Source organism: Heterocephalus glaber, unplaced genomic scaffold (assembly GCF_053883595.1).
Source record: "Heterocephalus glaber isolate CG9 unplaced genomic scaffold, H.glaber_assembly_v1.0 deba00001509, whole genome shotgun sequence".
Classification (NCBI taxonomy): Eukaryota; Metazoa; Chordata; class Mammalia; order Rodentia; family Bathyergidae; genus Heterocephalus; species Heterocephalus glaber.
Window position 1 is genome coordinate 57727799 of NW_028258325.1, and position 22402 is coordinate 57750200.

Below are 22402 nucleotides of genomic sequence, written 5' to 3' on the forward strand. Positions count from 1 at the left end.
CATAGGCTCTATTGATTTTTAATTTCTCTCTAGAGATTTTTCTTTGTTTTAAAAAATATATTTTAGAAGTGTCTTAAATTTACAGAAAAGTTCTTAGATAATGGTAGTACATTTGGTACAATGAATAAACTGATGTTACTATAATGTTACTAACTAACCTCTATACATTATTTAGATTTTCTTGGTTTTTATCTAATGTCTTTTCCTGTTCCAGACTTTCATCCAGAATACATTACATTTGTTTGTCATGTTTCCTTAGGCTAATACCGTGGACTATGACACTTCCTCAGACTTTCCTTGTTTTTGATAAGTTTGACAGTTTTGAGAAGTGGTTAGGTATTTGGTATAAAGGCCCATGAATTGGGTTTTCTCCTGTTTTTCTCATAGTTATACTGGGATTATGAATTTTCAGGGGGGAGACTATAACAAAAAGCATCACTTTTATCACTCCTATTGAAAGCTTACATTTTCAGCAACATGACTCTTCACTGTTAACCTTAGCCACTGACTACTGGGGTAGTGTTTGTCAGGTTTCTACACTATAGTTACTCCTCTACTTTTCCATACAATATTCTTTGGAAAGAAGTCACTATGCACAACATATAATACTTTTTCATTTAATTCATGTCCATTCATATTGATGAATATTTTATGCTTCATTCTATTCATTTCTAAATTAGTTTTTTGCAAGTTTACATATGCTCCATCAAAGCTGAGCTGACCTACCATGCCTGGCCTTTTCTAGCAGGAGCTGAATAACCCCTATAGAACATCTAGCTTTCTCGACAAATAACTGGGTCCTCATTCCCCACCATGATGCAAATACCTGTCACTATACACCCTTCTGGTTTACTTCCTGTATTATGCAGAGAGGGCATGTGAAACATCACAAGACATCTTTGCATGGGTGTGGGTGTGAGGACTTCATTATGGATAACTGACCTTAGATGGCTCTCTCACAAGTCTGTGTCTCTAGTATGTAGCTTGAAGAAATTTAGGTATGTCCATTGGGTTGAACTCCAAATTATGGGATTTCATGGTACAAATGATATAACTCAATGTTCCTGTGTATTTATAAGAACAGATGGGGTGGAGAAAGCAGCATGTAAGGGTGGAGGGTTGACTAGGTCAGGCTAAGATGAAGTTTTATCTGCATTTTCATATTTTCTACATTTTCTTATATTAGGCAGTTATCCTTTTGCCTCTTCTCTACACTACTGTAATGAACTTTGAACTAGTCTTTCTTTGTTCATATTCTTTTTAAAATTTAATTTATACACTTCTGAACACGAATATGTCATATCTTGCTTCCATCATGTTACTTCCAGCTCAAGACTTACTACCTGAAAAGTAAGATCCAAACTCGCTAGCTAAGTACTTTCTTATTTCTATGCTTTGGCTCCAGTTTTAGCCATTGTTTGCTTGATTTGTTCTTGTAGCCAACTTGAAAAGCTATCTTTTATAAGAAACTCTCATCTCTATATTGACATAACCCACCTTACACATTCCCTTACCATGGGTTCTTATTTCACTACATATTTTGCACTGAAAATCCCTTAGACTTATTTAATCCTCAACATTAGACTAATTTATATTTTTAGGGCTCTTAAAAAGGTGAGGTAAGGGAGAATGTCCAAGTCCAGTCATCTCTGATCTGGAGGTTTGAAGGCCAGACCCTAGTGATACATGAATCTGCAGGGTTTGTCTGGGAGGAGCTGGTGGGCAACCTGTGCCTCTCTGAGTGAGAGCCGCAGCTTGATTTGCATTTTTCCACTTGAACTTCTAGGTTTATCACTTAGCCAAAATGTGATTGTTCAAACTATTTTACCTGGTGAACATACCCTTTAACACTTACTGCTTGCTGTGGTTAGTTGGATAAGGAGAGAATAAAGAGGCAAAGTAAAAGGGATGTAAAAGGTAATCTCAGTACTTACCATGCACACTAATAATAAGCGTCCTGTCTTTGAAGTCATGATCAAATCAAATATATATTTATTTATGGCCTTCCTAACACTTTCTACTTGTGACAAGAAAATGTGAAATAAGAACCAGTACATTAATAAACTACTTACAGAAATCACAGAGAAACACAACTTTTACCATTCAAAGGAGGAAAATATTGAGCACCTAGCAATTGAAAATGTATCAAAACTTTAGGTTTATTTTTATATTAATTTTTAATGGAACAAAGAAGAAAGATAAGTGTTTACATACCATAGATTCAATTCTTTCACTCAAAATTCTGTATTCTTGTGTACCTGGAGAACTTAACTGATCATTGTATTCAACATTCATTATTTGAACATTACTATGGTAAAAGCAAGACTTTTGGTCTGGAAAACAAAGAAAAAAGCAGGATCAGTCTCACATTATGAAGTAGTTAATTTTTTTCAGGATTATAGTAAGTTATATTACACAATTAAAATTGATTTCCTGAAAAGAAGAGAAAAATCTACACTTAATATAAATGTAACTATTATAAAATTATTTTTGTTTCAGTGTTTAAAAAAATTGGCAGACTAGAACTGTTAAGCCTGTATGAAATTTAAAGTAGTGTTATTATTTGAGACCTTAAAACTGTTTCAATGTGCTACCACTTTCATTATTATATCTTACAGAGATTTGTTGATCATTCAAGAAATACGAATATCTATAATATTGCTATTATTCATTTATCATTAAGAAATAATCCAACTAACTCTGAATAGTTTTAAAAATTATTTTACTGGAAGGGGACTGAGTGGGAAGGAGCAGTGAGGGTTGGAGGGTGGGACAGGAAAAGGATTAAGATGTGTTAAACACATGGACCAACTCCCCATGATGACTGCAATCATTATGTACTGCAAACACTACTAATAAAAACTATCTTAAATAGCATTCTTTATAGAAGAATTAGTGTTTTGACGTTAGCTTTTCCGTAATAAGTAAGAAAATAAATCTTTTGCCGGAATATCTAATCCACTTTGTCCATTGTTATTTTCATAAAAAGGGGTCTTCTGGAATACATATTCAGCTGTGTGATATGATAAAAATCTGTAAAATATTCCTACCTATCATGAAAAGAGACATGATCCTAATAGAACTTACTTCAGGAAGAAAAAAACCTTCTTTCTTTTAGTCACTTACATACACAATTTATGAAGAGAAATATCTTGCAGACAGGAAAGGATTGGAGATCCTGTGAGGAGGGTCATCTTTGGTCTTTTCAGTGGAGAGACAAATTATATTGGGCCATAAGTGATCAGGGGATATGACTTAAATAGGATTTACCCAGGAACAACCTCTTTCTGTGTTTTTAAAATTTTTATTTTTAATTTTTATTAGTACATGTTTGCAGTACCTAATGACTACATTGATTGTGGGGAACTGGTTATGTACATAACATATCTCAAATCTTTTTTCCCCTTCTCCTCTACCACTTTTTCTAAAAAAGTATTTTTTTACTTGTAGGAGACTATAATATTGATTATGACCCAAAGCAGGCTGTGAAGAGTTAACTCCACAATTGACTTGTTTATAGAAGTCCAGCTGAAGCCTATGTGCTGAGGTCAGAGTAACTGACACCCAAATTCTGTCCCCACAACTGAAACCTTCTAACTAGAAGGACAAAGTTTTAATTACAAGCATATATTTTGTCTATTCTGTTCCTAATTCAAGAATGCTTTGTCTTGTCCTCAATGAGTCTTGTTTACATTAATTTCTATAGAAATGACACAACTGCACCTCCTTGCATGAAGTTCTGCCCTTGCATGTAGCTTGCCTTTACCCAATTGATTGTCAATAAACATCAGTGGCTTGGACTGGCCTGGCCTTTGTCGGCTGCACCAGCATTGGTCATCGTGGCATCCTGCTTTGTCTCCTAGTTCTGTCTTTTAGTTTGATTTCTCAGGCCTGAGACAGGAGGCTGGTCAGGAGACTAGAACCTAACTGCAGGAGTCTCCAGTATTTGCCAGTATCAGATTTATTTATTTATTTTATAAGTCTTTTTCAAGCTAATTATCATAAACATAGATTAACAACCAGACTAACAAGCCAAAATCATATAAAGCCCCCATGTCAATTATACTAAATCAGTATACACCTTTATTTATTTATTTTTATTCAATAAAGTTTATTTTATTTCATCCCACCCCCCACCCCCCCTCAAGCCCCCTTCCCTCTCTAGGTGCATCTTTAGATATATTGGTCATGCTGGATTACACAACTTATTTTCTCTTTTTTACCCTATTGTCTGTCTTTTATTTTTCACCTCATTTATATATTTGGCTTCTCATATTAGAAAACCAGGAGATGTGTGTCTGATTTATTTCACTTAACATTATGGTCTTGAGGCAAATGCATTTTTCTAAAAATGACTCAAGTTTATCTTTCTTTATGGCAGAGTTGTTCTCCATTGTGTATAAACACCACATTCTCTTTATTCATTCATCTGTTGATGGACATATAGGCTCCATCCAAGATTTAGCTATTATTAACTATGCTACTAACATCATGGGTATGCATATATCACTGTAATATAATGCCTTTCATTCTTTTGGGAAGATAACTAGAAAGAGAATAGCAGGGTCAAGTGGAATTTCTATTTTTAGTTTTTTAGGAATATTAATACTATTTTCCATAGTGTTTGTACCAGTTTACATTCCCACCAATAGTGAAGAAGTGTTCCTTTTTCCTTGCAGTCTTTCCAGCATTTGTTAATGTTTAATTTATTGATGATGGCCATTCTTTCTAGAATGAAATGGAAGCTCAATGTTATTTTGCATTTCTTGAATGGTCAATGATGTTGAATATTTTTTTCATGTATTTAGTGGCCACTTGTTTGTTTTCATCTGAGAAGTGTCTATTCATTTCAGATGTTAATTTTTTCATTAGGTCTTTGAATGTGGGGGTCTAATTTTTTAGTTCTTTATATTTTCAAGATATTAGTCCTCTGTCTGAGGAGTAGCTGGCAAAATTTTTCCATTCTGCAGGTTCTCTCTTCATTCTGCTAGTGGTTTCCTTTTTTGTAAAGAAGATTTTAAATTTGATATAATCCCATTTGTTGATTCTTGGTATTATTTCTGGTGCAACTGGGGCTCTGTTCAGAAAGTCTTTGGCTAAGCCTATGTCTTCAAGATTTAACTATTTTGTCTTCCAGCAGATGTGTTTTAATATTTAGTTCTTTGATCCATTTTTATTTTAGTTTAGTGCATGGTTCTAGGTTCAGGCTTTGGTATGCAGATAGTTTTCTCAGCACCATTTGTTGAGGCTATCTTTCCTGCAGCAAAAATGTTTGGCTCCTTTGGCACAGATAAGGTAGGTCTATTCTAGGTCTCTTTTGGTTCTATATGAATTTCAGGATTTCTGTCTCTAGTTCTGTGACATATGCTGTTGATATTAGGATTTGGATTGCATTGAATTTGTATAACAGTTTTAGAAGTATGGACATTTTGACTGCATTTGCTCTACCTATGCAGGAACAAGGGGATGTCTTTCATTTTCTGATATCCATTTCTATCTCTTTTTCTCAGAGTACTATAGTTTTCATTGTAGTGATCTTTCACTTCCTTGGTTAGGTTAATTCCTGAGAATTTCATATTTCTTGATGTCATTGTGAAAGGCATTGTTTCTCTAATTTCTCTCTTGATGACTTTATTATTGGTATACAGAAATGCTATTGACTTTTGAGTGCTGACTTTGCTTCCTGCTATGCTACTGAATTTGGGTATTAATTCTAACAGTCTTTTCATGGAGTTTTTGAGATCTTCTGTGTAGATGATCATATCATCTGCATATAATAATAATTTAACTTCTACTTTTCCTATCCATATCCCTTTTATTTCTTTTTCTTATATAATTGCTCTTGTTACTATATTAGAGAGCTGCATTAGGTGGTGATAGCAGACATCCTTGTCTTTTCCTGATTTTCGTGGGAAAACTTTTGATTTCTCTCTGTTTAGTATGATGTTGACCACTGGGTTGTCATAGTTATCTTTTATCAAATTGAGATAAAGGTATTCTCTACCTATTTTCAAAGGGATTTTCTCATGAATGGATGTTGGATTTTGTCAAATGCTTTTCTGTATCTATTGAGATGGTGTTGTCATTTTTGTCTTTGCTTCTGTTTATGTGGTGTATTGCATTTATTGATTTTTGCATATTGAATCATTCTTGCATCCCTGGAATAAATTCTAGTTGGTCATGATTTACAATCTTTTTGAGGATTTTCTACATTTTGTTTGTCAGTGTCTTATTGAGAATTTTTGTATCTATATTTATTAAAGAGATTGGCCTATATAGTCTTTTTGGTTGGGTCCTTTTCTGGTTTTGGAATCAGGGTAATGCTTGCTTCCAGGAATGACTCCTTCCTCTTTTATTTAACTAAAATGTCTGATGAGTATTGGCATTATTCTTTAAAGTTCTTGTAGAATTTTGCTGTGAACCTGTAGGGGCCTTTTCTTAGTTGACATTTAAAAAAATTATTATTACTTCTTCAACTTCACTGACTGATATTGGCTTATTTGGGATTTTTATATCTTCTTGGTTCAGCTTTTGCAGTTCACATGCTCTAGGGAACGTATCCATTTATTCTCAATTTTTCTAATTTTGTTAGACTATAGGTTCTCAAAGTTTACTGATGAAATTCTGGATTTTGGCAGAATCCATTTGGATTTCATCTTTTTAATTTATCATTGAATGTACTTGGGCTTTTTCTTTCATTATTTTGGTAAGATTGACTATTTATTTTGTTTATTTTTTCAAAGAATCAATTCTTTGATTCATTGATTCTTTGTATTAGTTTTTTAGTCTCAATTACATTTCTTTCTGCTCCTATCTTTGTAACTTCTTTCCTTGTACTGGCTTTGGAGTTGGACTGTTCTTGCTTTTCTGGGACCTTGAGGTGCATCAGTAGGTTATTTGAGCTTGTCCTATTTTCCTGATGTGGGACTTCATTGGTACAAACTTCCCTCTTATGAGAGCTTTTATTGTGTGTTCCATAGGTTAATGTATTTCACATTGGCATTACTGATTACAGAAAATGTCTATGTCTTCCTTCATTTCTCTTATACCCATTGATTATTCAAGAGTGTATTGTTTGATTTCCATGTGTTTGCACTTATTTCTGTGGTGTCTTTTGCCCTTGATTTCTAGTTTCATTGCACTATGACCCAATATTATGCATGAGATGATTTCAATTTTTTCATTTGCATAAGCATGCTTTATGGGCTAGTATGTGGTCTATTTTGGAGAAAACTTCATGTGGTGCTGAAAAAAATGGGTATTCTGTTGATGTTGAATGGAACACTCTGTAGGTATCTATTAAGTCCATTTGTTTGATGGTTTGGTTTGATTGTGGTATTTCTTTGTCTCTTTTTTTTGTCTATTTGATCTGTCCATTTGTAACAGTGGGGTATTGAGGCCCTTTACAATTATATTGGTGTTTATCTGATTTTACATATGGATTAATGTTTGTTTGGTTTTTTTCCTTAAATTCTTTTATTGGTACATTTTAGATATACAATACATTTACATTTCTCCTTGGGAACTTGTACCTTTACATGATGTATCTTGGTTCTTATTTTTCCCACATTCCCAGCCCTCCCTTCACCCCCTCCACCCTTCCCTATTTACAAAGACCTTGTTTCCATTTTTATTAATTTTTGTTTTATGAAGTTGAGCATGCAAGTATTTGGTAAATATATGTTTATAATTATTGTAACTTTCTGTTGAATTGTTCCCTTAACCAATATGTAGTGACATTTTGCCTCTTCTTATCAGTTTGGACTTGATGTGCACATTATCTGAAGTTTAGGATAGCTATTCCTGCTTTTTTTCACATTAACCTAGCATGGAATATTATTTTCCATCTTTGGATTTTTAATTTGTGATTTTTTTGAATTAAATGTGTTTCTGGTATACTGCATAATGTTGGGGTTTGTTTCTTGATCCACTCTGCCAATCTGTGTCTTTTGATTGGGATCTCAAGACCATTCCCATTGAGGGTTATGACTGAGAAGTATTGGCTTATTCTTGTCATTGTGTTATTTTCTTATTGCTGTTTTTCATTATTTATTGGCACTGTTGGCTTCTTTGTCTCTTTCTAGGATATCCTTGAGAATTTTTTATAATGCTAGTTTGGTGGTAAAGAATCTTTTGAGATGCTCCTTGTCATAGAAATATCGTTTTCTCCATCAATTTTGAGAGAATTTTAAAAAAAATTAATTTTATTGGTGCGTTTTAGATGTACAATATAATGACAATTATCATTGGAAATTCACACCTTTACATAACCTCTCTTGGTTCTTATTTTTTTCCCCTTCCCCTGCCCACCCATCAACCCCCTATCACTCCCTATTTACAAAGAATTTGTTTCCATTTTTCCATTTTCTCATATTAATTCCATTCCCTTCTTCCCTTTCCCCTACCCCTCCCACTTCCCCTTCCCTTTTGCTCCTATTCTTCCTATTTTATGTTATCTATTATACCTTTTTGTCCTTATTTACACTTTAAGTTTCTCACACTAGAGAAGCCATTCCATATTTACACATATGTGTCGTATTTATTTCACTTAAGACTATCATGTCAATGTGCATCCATTTAGCTATAAAATTCTCTAATTTCTCATTTTTATGGCTGAGTAGTACTCCATTTAATACAAAAACACATCTTCTTTATCCAGTCTGCAGATGATAGGCAATTGGGCTGCTTCCAAGTTATAGCTATTACAAATTGTGCTGCTATGAACATGGGTGCACATATATCACTGTGGTATGATTCTCTTAATTCTTTGGAGAAGATACCCAACAGGGGACTAGCTGGGACAAATGGGACTTCCACTCCTAGTTCTTTAAGGTATCTCCATATTGATTTCCACAGCAGTTGCACCAGTCTACACTCCCACCAGCAGTGGAGCAGGGTTCCTCTTTCCACACAGCACCGCCAGCATTTGTTATGGGTTGATTTCATGATAGCAGCCATTCTTTCTGGGGTGAGGTGGAATTTCAGTGTTGTTTGCATTTGCATCTCTCAAATGACCAGTGATGTTGAACATTGTTTCATGTTTCTTTGCTATTTCTACTTCTTTTTCTGAGAAATATCTGTTCATTTCAGATACCCATTTTTGGACTGGGTCTTTAAATTTGGGAGGTCTGATTTTTTTAAGTTCTTTATAGATTCTACATAGTAGACCTTTGTCTGAAGAACACCAGGTGAAAAGTTTTTCACACACTGTGGGTTGTCTCTTCACACTGTTGGTGGTTTCTCTTGCTGTGCCAAAGCTTTTTAATAACAAGAGATCCCACTGGTTGATTGTTTGTGCTAGTTCATGGGCAACTGAGATTTTGTTCATAAAATCTTTTCCTACACCAATGTCTTCAAGAGTTCCACCTCACCTCTTTTCCAACTGGCTCAGCAATTCCTGTTTTAATATTTATATCTTTAATCCATTTTGATTTTAGTTTATTCCATGGTGAGAGATATAGGTCTACTCTTAAATCTTTGTAAAGGTGAAAGGCAATTTTTCCAGCACCATTTATTAAAGAGTCTATCTTTCCTCCAGTGAGGGTGTTTGGCTCCTTTATCAAAGATGTGATGGCTGAGGGTGTCTGGAGTTGTTTCTGCATCTTGTAATCTGTTCCACTGGTCCTCAGGTCTGTTTCTTTACCAGTGCCATGCTGTTTTTATCACAGTAGCTTTGTAGTATAGTTTCAAGTTGGGGGTTGTGATACCCCCTGCCATGTCTCTGTTGCCTAGAATTGCTTTTGCTATTCCAGGTCTCTTCTTGTCCTAAATGAATTTTTGGATTGTTTTATCGAGGTCTGTGAAGTATGCTGCTGGAATTTCTATTGGGATGGGATCGAATCTATATAGAAGTTTTGGATGAATGGCAATTTTCACTATATTAATCCTTCCTACCCAGGAGCAAGAAGGGATGTCTTTCCATTTTCTGATATCATCTTCAATCTCTCTTTTCAGAGTGTTATAGTTCTCTGAGAAGAGGTCTTTGATTTCTTTTGTTAGGTTGATTCCTAGGAGTTTCAGTTTTTTGGATGCTATTGTAAAAGGAATTATTTGCCCTATTTCTGTCTCAGTGAGTCTGTTGTTCATGTAGAGGAAAGCTATTGATTTTTGTGTGTTGACCTTGAATCCAGATACTTTGCTGAATTTGGTTATTAAGGCTAGAAGACTTTGGGTGGAGTTCGTGGGGTCGTCTATATAGAGTATCATGTCATCTGCAAATAATGACAGTTTGACTTCATTTCCTATCTTGATTCCTTTTATTTCTTTCTCTTGTCTAATTGCCATGGCTAATGTTTCCAAAACTATACTGAACAGAAGTGGCAATAGTGGACATCCTTGTCTTGTTTCTGATTTTAGTGTGAAGGATTTCAGTTTTTGACCATTTAGTATGGTATTGGCTGTTGGGTTTTCATAGATGGCTTTTATCAGACTGAGGTAGAGACCATCTATTCCAATTTTTTGTGGGGTTTTTATCCTAAATGCATGTTGGATTTTGTCAAATGCTTTTTCTCCATCTATTGAGATGATCATATGGGTTTTGTCCTTGACTCTATTGATGTAGTGTATTACATTGACTGATTTGTGTATTTTGAACCATCCCTGCATCCCTGGGATGAATCCCACTTGATCAGGTTGGATGATCTTCTTGATGACCTTCTGCATTCTATCTGCCAGTATCTTATTAAGGACTTTTGCATCTATATTCATTAGTGAAATTTGCCTGTAGTTCTCCTTTCTTGTTGGGTCTTTCTCTGCTTTTGGGATCAAGGTGATGCTTGCTTCCAGGAATAAATTTGGGAGTATTGCTTCCCTTTCCATTTCATTAAAGAGTTTAAACAGTAGTGGCAGTAGTTCTTCTGCAAATGTCTTGTAAAATTCAGCAGTAAAGCCATCCAGACCCGGGCTTTTCTTAGTTGGCAAGTTTTTAATTACATTTTCAATTTCATTAATTGATATTGTGTTGTTTAGAATTTTTCGGTCTTCTTTGTTCAACTTTGGTTATTCATACTTATCTAGGAATTTGTCCATTTCTTCTGTATTTTCCATCTTATTGGCATATAGGTTCCCAAAATAGGTATTGATGATCCTCTGGATTTCTGCTGAGTCCATTGTAATTTCATCCTTTTCATTCCTAATTCCATGGATTTGGGCTTTTTCTTTCCTTTTTCTGACAAGGTTGGCTAAGAGTTTGTCAATTTTGTTTATTCTTTGGAAGAACCAACTCTTGGCTTCATTGATTTTTTGTATCATTCTCTTTGTCTCCATTGCATTGATTTCTGCTCTGATCCTTTTAATTTCCTCCCTTGTATGAGCTTTGAGTTTTCCTGCTTTTCTTTTTCTAGAAGCTTGAGGTTCAGCATTAGGTTGTTTAATTGGGCTCATTCTGTTTTCCTAATATGCATATTCACTGCTATGAATTTCCCTTGTAAGACTGCTTTCATTGTGTCCCATAGATTCCGATATGTTGCACTGTCATTGTCATTTAATTGAAGGAACTGTCTGATTTCTTCTTTAATTTCCTCTGTGGCCCACTAGTTATTCAGAAGTGTGTTGTTCAATTTCTACATGTTTATGAATTTCTTGCAGTTTCTTTTGTTATTGATCTCCAATTTCATGGCACTATGGTCTGATAATATACAGGGGATAACTTCAATTTCTTTGCACTTACTTAAACATGTTCTATGAGCAAGTCTGTGGTCTATTTTGGAGAACGACCTGTGTGCAGCTGAAAATAATGTGCATTCTGATTTTGTGGGGTGGAATACTCCTAAACATCAGTGAAGTTCATTTGTTTGAGTTCTAGTATTTTGTTGCTTATTTATTGTCTAGTTGATCTATTTGTGACAGTGAGGTATTGAGGTCCCCCACTACTCTTGTATTAGTGCATATATGACTTTTTATGTCCATTAGTATTTGTTTCATATAGTTGGGTGCACTAGTATTTGGTGCATAAATATTTATGATTGTCATCTCTTCCTCTTGGATCATTCCTTTTACAAGAATGTAGTGTCCTTCTTTGTCTTTCTTGGCAGTGGGCATTGAAGTTGGGAACTTGCGCTTGTGAGGCAGGTGGCAGAACCACTGAGCTACACCCCTAGCCCCTTCTTTGTCTCTCTTAATCAGTGTTGGTTTGAAATCCAGTTGATCTGAAAAGAGGATAGCTACTCCAGATTTTTTTTGAGTTCCTGTCACATGGAGTGTTTTCTACCCTTTAACTTTCAGTCTGAGTTTCTTTTTGAATTAAGTGTGTTTCTTGTATGCAGCATACTGTTGGATTTTGCTTCTTGACCCATTCTGCCAGTCGACTTCATTCCATTGGTGAATTGAGACCATTAACATTGATGGTTATAACTGATATGTATTGACTTATTATTATCATGACTTTTTCTTTTTGTTGTATTCTCCCCCTTTGCCTTTAATTTCTTGTCTTGCCTGATGGATTCATTCTGCTCAGCTTCCTGAAGTTGTCTTCCTCATTGTCTCTTCCTAGGATATTGTCTCAAATTTTTTGAAGTGCTGGTTTGGTATTCATGAAGTTTCTAAGGTTATATTTGTCATGAAAGTATCTTATTTCTCCATCAATTTTGGAAGAGAGTTTTGCAGGGTACATCAATCTGGGTTGAAGGCTGTTTTCCTTTAGGGCTTGAAGTATGTCACTCCGAGCTCTTCTTGCCTTGAGGGTTTGTGTTGAGAAGTCTGCTGAGATTCTAATGGGATTTCCTTTGTATGTGCTTTATTTCTTTTCTCTAACTGCTTGTAGAACTTTGTTCTTCTGTTGGGTTTCTAGAATCTATTACATGCCTATGTGTAGGGTTTTTTTTGATCAAGTCTAGTTGGAGTCCTATGTCCCTCACTTATCTGTATGTCAAGTTCTTTTCCCCTGCTTGGGAAATTTTCTGCCATCACTTCTGTGAACCATTTTTTTTTATGTCATTTGCACTCTTTCCTGTTTCTTCATTGACTCAGGTCAGTCTTATATTATTCTTCTTTGAATCATATAGCAGCTGCAGGATTCATTTCTCAGGTCCCATACAATTTTGCAGCAATTTTTGTTTTCCTGGTCACTAATTGCAATCTTATCTTCTATATCTGAAATTCTGAACTCACATTGGGTCATTCTGATGTGTAAACTTTCAATGGAGTTTTTGATCTCCTCGAAATCTGTTTGCATCGGTTTTATGGATTCCATTTGTTTCCCATGTCAGGATTCTGTCATGTTCCTCAGCTTCTCTATTTTTTTTTTTATCTGTGTCCTCTCTAGATTCGTTAATCATGCTTGCACTATGGGCACAATCTCTGGTGTTATCTGAGAAATTATTTCTGGTTTCATTTTTTCCAGATCCTCTTTTTGTTGCCAGTTCAGGGAGTCCATGTGGCCAAGTATCAGATTGTTCCATCTCATTTCCCTTTGGGGGTAGTTTAGGTGATCTGGAAGTCTTGTTTTGATACTTGTTTATGTGTCTTTTCATTTCAATGAGTGTAGAGATGTATGCTGCTGGTGCCCATGAGGCTCACCTCCTGGGTGCTGAGCAGGGTGGTAAGGTGGCCCAGAAAGTTCACCTCCTCTGAGCTCAGGGATGTCTTTGCTCCTCAGAACTGGGATAATGTTCACCTCCTGTGTGCTGGTGGCAGCTCTTGAGAGTATATTTTGCAGGACATATAAGTTGGGTTTGGAGGTTCTTGTCTTTTAGGGCTTGAAACTCTTCACTCCAAGCCCTCCTAGCCTTTAAGATTTGTGCAGAGAAGTCTGCTATAATTCCAATGGGTTTGCTTTATATGTGATTTGTTGACTTTCAGTAACAGTTTCTAAAAATTTTTGTTCTTGTGATAGGCTTCTCATCGTTTGAGTATAATTTGCTGTGGAGAGGTTCTCTTTTGGTTTTGGGGCCAGTTTTGGTTTTATTTGCATAACTTATCTGTACGTTTATTTCTTTCTTTATGTTTGGAAAGGTTCTTCCATTATTTCTGTGAACAGGTTTTTTATGTCATTTGTGTTTTCTTCTGATTTTTCATTTGTTCCAATTACTCTTAGATTAATCTTCTTTGCATCATCTAGAAGCTGTTTGAGTCAGTTTTTATGTTCTCTGGTATTTTTAAGGTGTTTAACTAGTTGATCTTTGGAGGCATCATTGTATGTTAGTTCTTAAATCCTTTCCTCACGTTGGTCACTTCTAGTGTTCATACTTTTGATATAATTTTTAATCTCTGGATTTCTGATTGAAACCTTTTCATGAACTCTAATCATTTGCTAAACCAGCCATAGATCTTTTGTATCATTTTGTTTAGCTTACATAGCTTTTTATGTCTTCTGAAATCTCCTGCATCTTTTTGGCTATTACTTCCATTATTTGTTTAGTTACATCTTCTTTGATTCTGCTGAGTACGTTTTTCATTTATTTTCTAACCGGCTCTGTTATTATTTCAAGTAATTCATGTGTGTGGCTTACGCTGTTCTCCCTCTTGGTGCCCACTGAATTAGCTTCTGGGGCTTTTGCAGTTCTGGGAAGTATTATTTTTTGCCTTGTCTTATGTTTCTATTTGTGTTTGTGTGTGCGTGTGTGTGTGGGCACACATTGAGGGTTTGGATACTTACGTTGTAAAGGTTTTGTTGCTGTATAGAGATCCCTTTAGTTGTTTTTAAGTGATGTAATTTGAGCATGGCTAGCTATAGTTCTTTTCCTCAGCTCCATGATCTGACCACCTTGGTTAATTTGGGAGGGAAAGATGAAATATAGGTAACCCAACACTGAATTTTCTGGGAATGTATTCAAGTATTGGTAATGTCACAAAGGTAATCTGAATATTGGTTAACAAAGAAATAGCAACAGTTATGTGATCCTAGTAGTTTCAAACAAATCAGTTACAGTATTATTATTTAAAACAAATTGGATGTAAATATATCATAAGGACAAATTATGTACCACACACATAATCCTAGATAAGAAATCCACAATTATGTATTAACTTTATAGACAATATTATAGACAGTGTATAAACATTAAGACAACCCAGGTATTGACATACAGCTAATGAGTACTAAATGCAACAGCTATATCTTGCTAATGATAGAAAAGAACTCAACAGTAATTTTATAGAATTCATGAACTATCAAAAGTTTAATAAAGCGCTATTAAATATATATGATTAGGGAACAGGAGAATGCAAGAAAAAATTTCAAACACTACACTATATTAAATGAGAAGAAGGAGACAGAAATGGTACAAAGGATCCTACTGGGAAGTAGAAGGATGTTTATAGAATTTGCTAAAGGTAAGAGAAAAAATTGACAAGAAATAGAAGATAAAAGAAAAGAGGGATAAAAAATAAAATACATGGGGAGTAAAAATAAGAGAGAAATAATTAAAGGGAAAAGAGAAAAATTAAAAAAAAAGAAGAAAAAGAGATAAGAACCAAGGAAGAATGTCAAAGAAAAATTCTCGAAACGCCAATAATCTAGTAAAGAAGGAATCAGGAAAAGAAAGAAGAAAAAAAATAAACATAACCAAAAAAAAAACTGTGCACACTCACAAACAACAACAGCGACAACAACAACAACAACAGCATCTAACACCCAAACCAAACAAAGAAACTTACCTATAATTTGAAATTTATGGGTTTTTTCTGAGATCAACAATATTGAGACAGTGTCCAGATCAAGACATGTCCCTGCTCATGCTGCTAGATAAAGAAGGCAGTCAGGCACCAGATTCATACTGGATGCAGGCACCAGCAGGCAGTAGGATTAGAGTGAGAATGCCAATGCTATGACTTTCAAATCTAGAGCAAATCCGGTTGAACCTGCCCTCTGGCCATGGGGATGGGGCCTGTGTCTTTTAGCTCAAACCCCTCAGGAGGTCTCTTTCCACCATGACCATGGCTCCCTGACTGTCTCCCATAGCTGTCTGTCACCCAGTTATTGTGGGAATGTAACCCTGGAAACTTGGAAACTCTGAAGTGAAGTTGTCCCATGGCTGCTGTGAAACCTGAGTTCAATCAAACCTTCTCTAGAATGGTGTCCAACCATGAACTCTCTCCAGGGATATGACAGGCACTTGAACTGGAGCCATTCACCAGCTATTGCCTCATGTGGGTTTGCCATCTGTGCCCTTCCTGCAACTCACAGCACCTGCCTGTGTCTTCCACTGCCACATTTCTCCCTGAAGCTCTCTGGAGTTCCTAGCTTTCACTTTGTCTCTGTAGATTTGGTCTCCCTTTCCCTTGATCCATAAGGTAGGAGAGAAAGTACAGATTTTCCTTTTATTTTTCTGTATGTGTTTTGCCTCTTCAATTTCTCTGTAGGTTTTAATTTTCCTGTTGGATCCTTCCTAGTTCCCAATGTTCTATTTCTCTTTTGTTTTTATTCCCCAAGTTTTTATTTCCCAGTGTTTGGATTCCAAATTTTATAGAAGCTGAATTGCTGTTGCTCCCAGAAATCTTCAGTGAATCTCCCCTTTGTGTTTGAGTGTGACAACACAGTGGTAAAATTCATTAATTCAATTTGAAACTTGATGTCTTTCTCTCCTACCTCTGTAATTCATTTTAAGGACAGTTTACTTCAGGTGGCCTGATAGCAAAATGTAGTCAAAAGGAAAATTTAGCTAAAATCTTTACATTTGATCATGAATGATGATTCCTCATTATTTTTTTATTCAAAACTGGTAAATTCATTGCATTATAGGAAGTGTTTCAACCTTTGCATAGTTAAAGAATTGTACCATTTTCCTTAATGACATACTATAAATTATGTGGATTTTTTATACTTTATACATAGCTGCCATAGGATTTGAATGATTTAAAATAATTGCATCTAAAACAAAAATAACCTGAAAGTGTGTTTTTCAGTGAAAAGGAATAGAATGTATGATATTTGCTAGTAAATTTGACATGTTTTACATATTAAGGCATCTGAGAGAAAATTCATCGAGATTTTAAGGAATCTTGTGTATGTTTATCAATTCTTTATGTTATTTTTTTCTTGTTTATATTTTCTAATTCTATTAGTGATATAAAAACCTTTTAAGATTAAAAGTGGTGGAGTAAATATGGCACCAACATATAGCCTTTCTGTGATCTGGAATTGAGACACTTGGAAAATAACTCAGTGAAGAGAATAAAAGAAGTAGATTGCTGGGATTGGGAGAGAACTGACAGGAAAACTAGAAATTACAGAGAATCTGGAGAAACTGAGTGCAATGTCAATAAAAGAATGAATAGCCTGCGAAGCTGACCCCAGCTTCCAGAGAAAGGTACTTATCTATACTGACAGAAAATGAGCCTGGAGAGGGATGGCAGCTCCAAGGAGAAACAACGAACTGGTCCAGCAATGCTATCTCCAAGAAAAGCCTGCAGCTGTTGTAAACTGAAAAAAATAATGTGGGGTTTTACTTTCAAAATTGTTCTTTCCACATGGCAGCCATGTGTGAGAGGGTTTAATCAGGAGCTATTTTAGGAAGGGCTTAATAGTTTAAGACTGATAATTTAGTATTTCTGGAGTCACATTAGCACAGTGAAGAGGTGGGAGATGGCCACAAGAGACAGTTGCAGAGAGGGCACAGACCAGACATAGACCCCTCCTGCAAAGTTTAAGCTCAGGGCAGGAACATGGGGACCCCAGCCTCTGGAGAGAAGCCAGCTGAGTCATGTGTGGCTTTCAGAAGGGGCTGGGACTAAAAATTCTGATATTAAGTCCAACTGTCTGCTTGAACATGCAGCAAGCTGCCAACATCAAACACAAAACTCAGTAGCCTGATTATTTCTCTATCTACAAATATGAGGAAGGATATGTCTGGGCTTGGTCGTTGGTGTGGTCGTTGGTTAATTCATAGTCAACTTGAGTGGGAACACCAAGCTGAATTGAGTTAGTGGGATTCTGGGGAACAGTATAAAAGAACAGGGAAGAGGATTTTAGGCTGATTTCCTTTGGAGAAGCTTTGGCTGAATATGTTTATCAACTCAATCTCTTTGGTTAAGCTTTGCCTCTGCTGAAGAAGGCTGTTCTCTTGGGAGGAGCTCTGGTTCTCTCCTTCACCTTGAGCATTGTCTTCTGGCCTTTGGCACAGACACCTTGGCTGGGAGCTCTGCTTTACTTTGGGCATCATCTCCTGGTTCTTGGTGCCAATTCCAGGATCACCCTTTCAGCCTACCAACTCAGATTCTCTAGCCTCTAGCACTGGCCTTTGGACTTTCTGGCACAGATTTTTCAGTCTTCCATCTCAGATTTCTCAGCCTCCTGGTGCAGACTTGCATGGAACATGTGGGCTCTAGGCCTTTGGCTGGACTTGTATGGGACATTGCCATGGGATCCAGGCCCTCGGCTTGACTTATTTTTTTCCTCATTGTCTTTGGGGGTGAATTTTAAAAAATATTTTGTTTTGTTCTCTATTATGCTCTCTGATTTTCTTTTTTCTTGTTTATTCTTTTTATGTTACTATATCCTAACTCACTATTATTGTAGATTTCTTTTTTGGTGGTGGTACAGTGGTAGCATTTATTAGTTCTTATGGTATTTTAATACCCAGTTTGTTTTTGATTCTATTATTGTTGCTTTTGTCAGGATGGCATCATTGTTGCTATTAATTGGCTTTTTCTGTATGCCAATATCTGGTGTTTCTTTTTGTCATCAAGAATACAGTGGCCCTGGGCCAGGGATTTAGCTCAGTGCTTCTGGCACCTGCTGTGCAAAAACAAGGTACCAAGTTTGATCTCTAGCACCAAAAAAAAAAAAAAAAAAAAAAAAATACTGTGGACCATTCTGGGGAACTGTGTTCTGTGAAAATTATAATTCGCTCTTCCCTCCAAAATTAATGAAGGTGAGTCTATCTTAGCACAGAGATAAAGGCTGATAGATAGACATGCCCAGAGTGCATCCCCAAAAGCAGTCACTAATTAAAGAGATCTCCATACTAGCAGCAAAGACTTTCCACTATAATGTACCTGAAAACATCAGCACAAAACATTAGCACAAAAAAAAGAAAGAAGAAAGAAAAGAAAAGAAAAGAAAAAAACACAAGAAGGCTAGGCAACAAAATGCTTGCAAATACTTCCAACTCCCACAAAGCTGATTCCTGGGGCAGAAATCAGATGGGAAGGAAATCAAAAGCTAGAAAGCTGACTCATATGAAATTATAAAAAGAGGAGACAAAGAATGAAAAACAGATCAATAAGGTGCTTGGATCACTCAAATAAAAAACAACTGAACAGATAATGGACTTAATAAAACAATCAGTGAGTTTATAGAAGACATTAATAAAGAGCTCTATGAGCTAAACGAAATGACAGAAAACATGAATTATCTGTTTAGCAAAGAATTAAAGCTCATTTAAAGGTATCAATTAGATATCCAGGAGATAAAAAATTCTACTGAAAGTATGGTTAACAGAAGTGACCAATTTGAGGACAGTATCACAACTAGAAGATTGGGCTGATGTAGGTGACTATGTTCTCAGAGATACCTTAAAAACAACTAGATAGTATGAAAAATGAATCCAACAGCTGCTAGATGAAAAAAGAAGTCTAACCTAAGATCGACAGAAATTAGTGAAAAATCAGAGGACAGAATGATTGGCACAAAAACCTGTTCACAGAAGTAACAGTAGGAAAGTTTCCAAATATGGGGAAAGCATTTAACATATAGATAAATGAGGCATATAGAAACCCAAATAGCCATGATCCAAAAAGAAACTCTACACAATACATTGTAGTCAAAATCCGGTAAGTCCAACAAAGACACAGAATCTTAAAAGCTTTTAGAAAACGGCAACAGGTCAATAGTAAAAGAAGCACAGCAGACTTCTCAACACAAATCTTGAAGACCAGAAGAGCTTGGAGTGATGTTTCAAGACCTAAAAGAACACAATTTCCAACCATTCTGATATTTGAAAATCAATAGACAAATTAGGTCCAATGAGCATCTTACAAAATTCATGACCAGCAAACCAGCACTTCAAAAATTTCTGAAAGAGGGCTAGGGATTTAGCTCAGTGGTTCTACCACCTGCTTTGCAAGCACAAGGTCCCAAGTTCAATCCTGGTACCAAAAAAAAAAAAAAATTTCTCAAAGATATATTAGAAAGAGACAATGAAGTAAACAATGCTAAAATATATACTGGAATGAATATACTGCACAGGGTGAGCAGTTAAGGAGAAGGGAGAAAAAAGAAACATCAATGGAAAAATAATGAAATGACAGGAATAAATCAATATCTTTCAGTGATAACTCTAAATGTGAATGGTCTCAGTGCTTCAGTAAAAAGACACAGAATGACAGATCAAAAAACATAACTCAACAGTATGTTGTATATAAGAGACACACCTAATTCAAAAAGAAACTCAAAGACTAAAATGCAAAGGAGAAAAAAAAAATAGTCTAAGCAAGAAGAGCCCCCAAACAAGCAAGAGTAGCTATCCTATTTTCACACAAAGTGAGTTTCAACCCAAAACTGATGAGAAGATAAAAAAAATGATCACTACATGTGGGTTAAAGGAACAATTCAATGGTTATAAATATATATGCACCAAACCCCAATGTACCCAACTTTATAAAACAACCACTACTAAACATTAAAGCTTAGGTAAACTTCAACACAATATAGTGCGGGGGTCTCTAGTAACCCACTGGGACAAGTAGACAGACAAGCTTCATAAAATACTAACAAAGAAATATCAGAGTTGAACTACACCTTTAATACAAATGGATTTAATGGAAATCTATAGAGTGTTCCACAAATGACAACAGCATGCACCTTCTTCTCAGTAGCACATGTGACTTTCTGCAAAAAAGACCACATATTAACCTACAAAGTGTGCTTATGTAAATACAAAAGAATTAAAATTTTCCCAAGCATAATATCAGATCATAGTGCAATGAAACTAGAAATCAATCACAAAAGAAGCTACCAAATTTATGCAAACCCATGGAAATAAAATAATATACTCATGAATAATCAATGGGTCACAGAAGAAATCAAGGTAGAAATTAGACTACTCCAAGATTCAAATGATATATCCTATACAACATATCAGAACCTATGGGATGGTGTGAGAGCAGTCTTAATAGGGAAGTTAATAGTTTTGAATGCCAAAATTAAAAGGACAGAGCAAGCCTAAAATAATACTCTAATAATGCACCTCAGGTCCTAGAAAAGCAAGATCAATAAAAGCTAATGCATAGAAAGACATTATAAGATTAGAACACAAATTAATGAAATTTAGACTAAGAACAATATACAGAATCAATGAATCAAAGAGTTGGTTCTTCAAAAGAATCAATGGAACACACAAACCCTTACCCAATCTTATCAATAAAAAATGAAAAAACTCAAATCAGTGCAATTAGAAATGAGAGAGGAAAAAAATCACTGTGGACACCACTGAAATGAAGAAGATTATTAGTAACTACTTTGAAAACCTGTCCTCTGAGAGTTGGGGAATCCAGAAGCAGTGGATTGATTCCTAGATAGATATGAATTACAAAAACTGAACTGAGAAGATATAAAAATCCTAAATATTCAATAACAGGCAATAAAATTGAAGCAATAATTTAAAAAAATTTGCCAACAAAGAAAAATGCAGAACCTGATGAATTCACTGTTAAGTTCTATAAAACTTCAGGAAAGTTCCAATTACAATACTCCTCAAAGACTTTAATGAAATTGAAAGTGAGGTGGTACTCCCAAAGTCATTCTTGAAGCTAGCATTACCCATATTCCAAAATAAGACAAGGACACAACTAAAATTCAGATATACAGGCCAGTCCTGTAGTTCACATAGGTGCAGAAATCCTCAACATGACACTGGAAAACAGAGTATAACAAATCATCCACAAGATTATGGCCAAGTAGGTTTAACCCCAGGGATGTAAGAATTGTTCAACAAACACAAATAAATGAATAAATAAATAAATAAAATACAGTACACTAACAGAAGGACAAAAATTGTATAATAGTCTCAATAGATGCAGAAAAGCCTTTAACAATATCCAGTATCTATTCAAGATTTTAAAAACCCCCTGAAGAAAATAGGTATAAAAGGATCTTGTCTCAATCTGATAAAAGCATTTTATGACAAACCAAAGACAACACAATATTAAATGGGGGAAAAACTAAAAGTTTTCCCTCTAAAACCAAAAATAAGACAAGGATGTCCATTATTAGCAGTCCTGTTCAACGCAGTACGTGAAGTACTAGCCAGAGCAATCAGGAAAGCAAAATAAATAAAAGTTATATGTGTAGAACAGAAAGAATTCAAACTATTATTTGCAGATGAAACCTTTTGGTAGAAGACCTCAAAAAATTCCACACAAGAGACTCCTAGAATTAATGACCAAATTCATTTTGTAGCAGGATACAAACTAAACACACACACACACACACACACACACACACACACACACAGTGTTTCTGTAC

General features: G+C 35.4%; 1 protein-coding gene and 1 long non-coding RNA gene across 3 annotated transcripts in view; one reads left to right on the forward strand and one right to left on the reverse strand.

Moving 5' to 3' along the window:
• The window catches only part of LOC147825186 (uncharacterized), a 98550-nt gene that overhangs the window by 68304 nt on the left and 7844 nt on the right, over positions 1-22402 (forward strand). The gene's annotated exons all lie outside the window — the stretch shown is intronic.
• The window catches only part of Tmprss11d (transmembrane serine protease 11D), a 122720-nt gene that overhangs the window by 42849 nt on the left and 57469 nt on the right, over positions 1-22402 (reverse strand). Inside the window, exons 3-4 of one of the 2 annotated variants that reach the window (XM_087187753.1) lie at positions 14594-14701; positions 2215-2333 (exon numbers count right to left, since the gene is read on the reverse strand). In XM_087187753.1, the coding sequence (XP_087043879.1) occupies positions 2215-2295 (81 nt within the window). In that variant the 5' untranslated portion in view covers positions 2296-2333; positions 14594-14701. The remainder of the gene's footprint in view (positions 1-2214; positions 2334-14593; positions 14702-22402) is intronic. The other variant, XM_021262280.2, reaches the window with a different exon arrangement.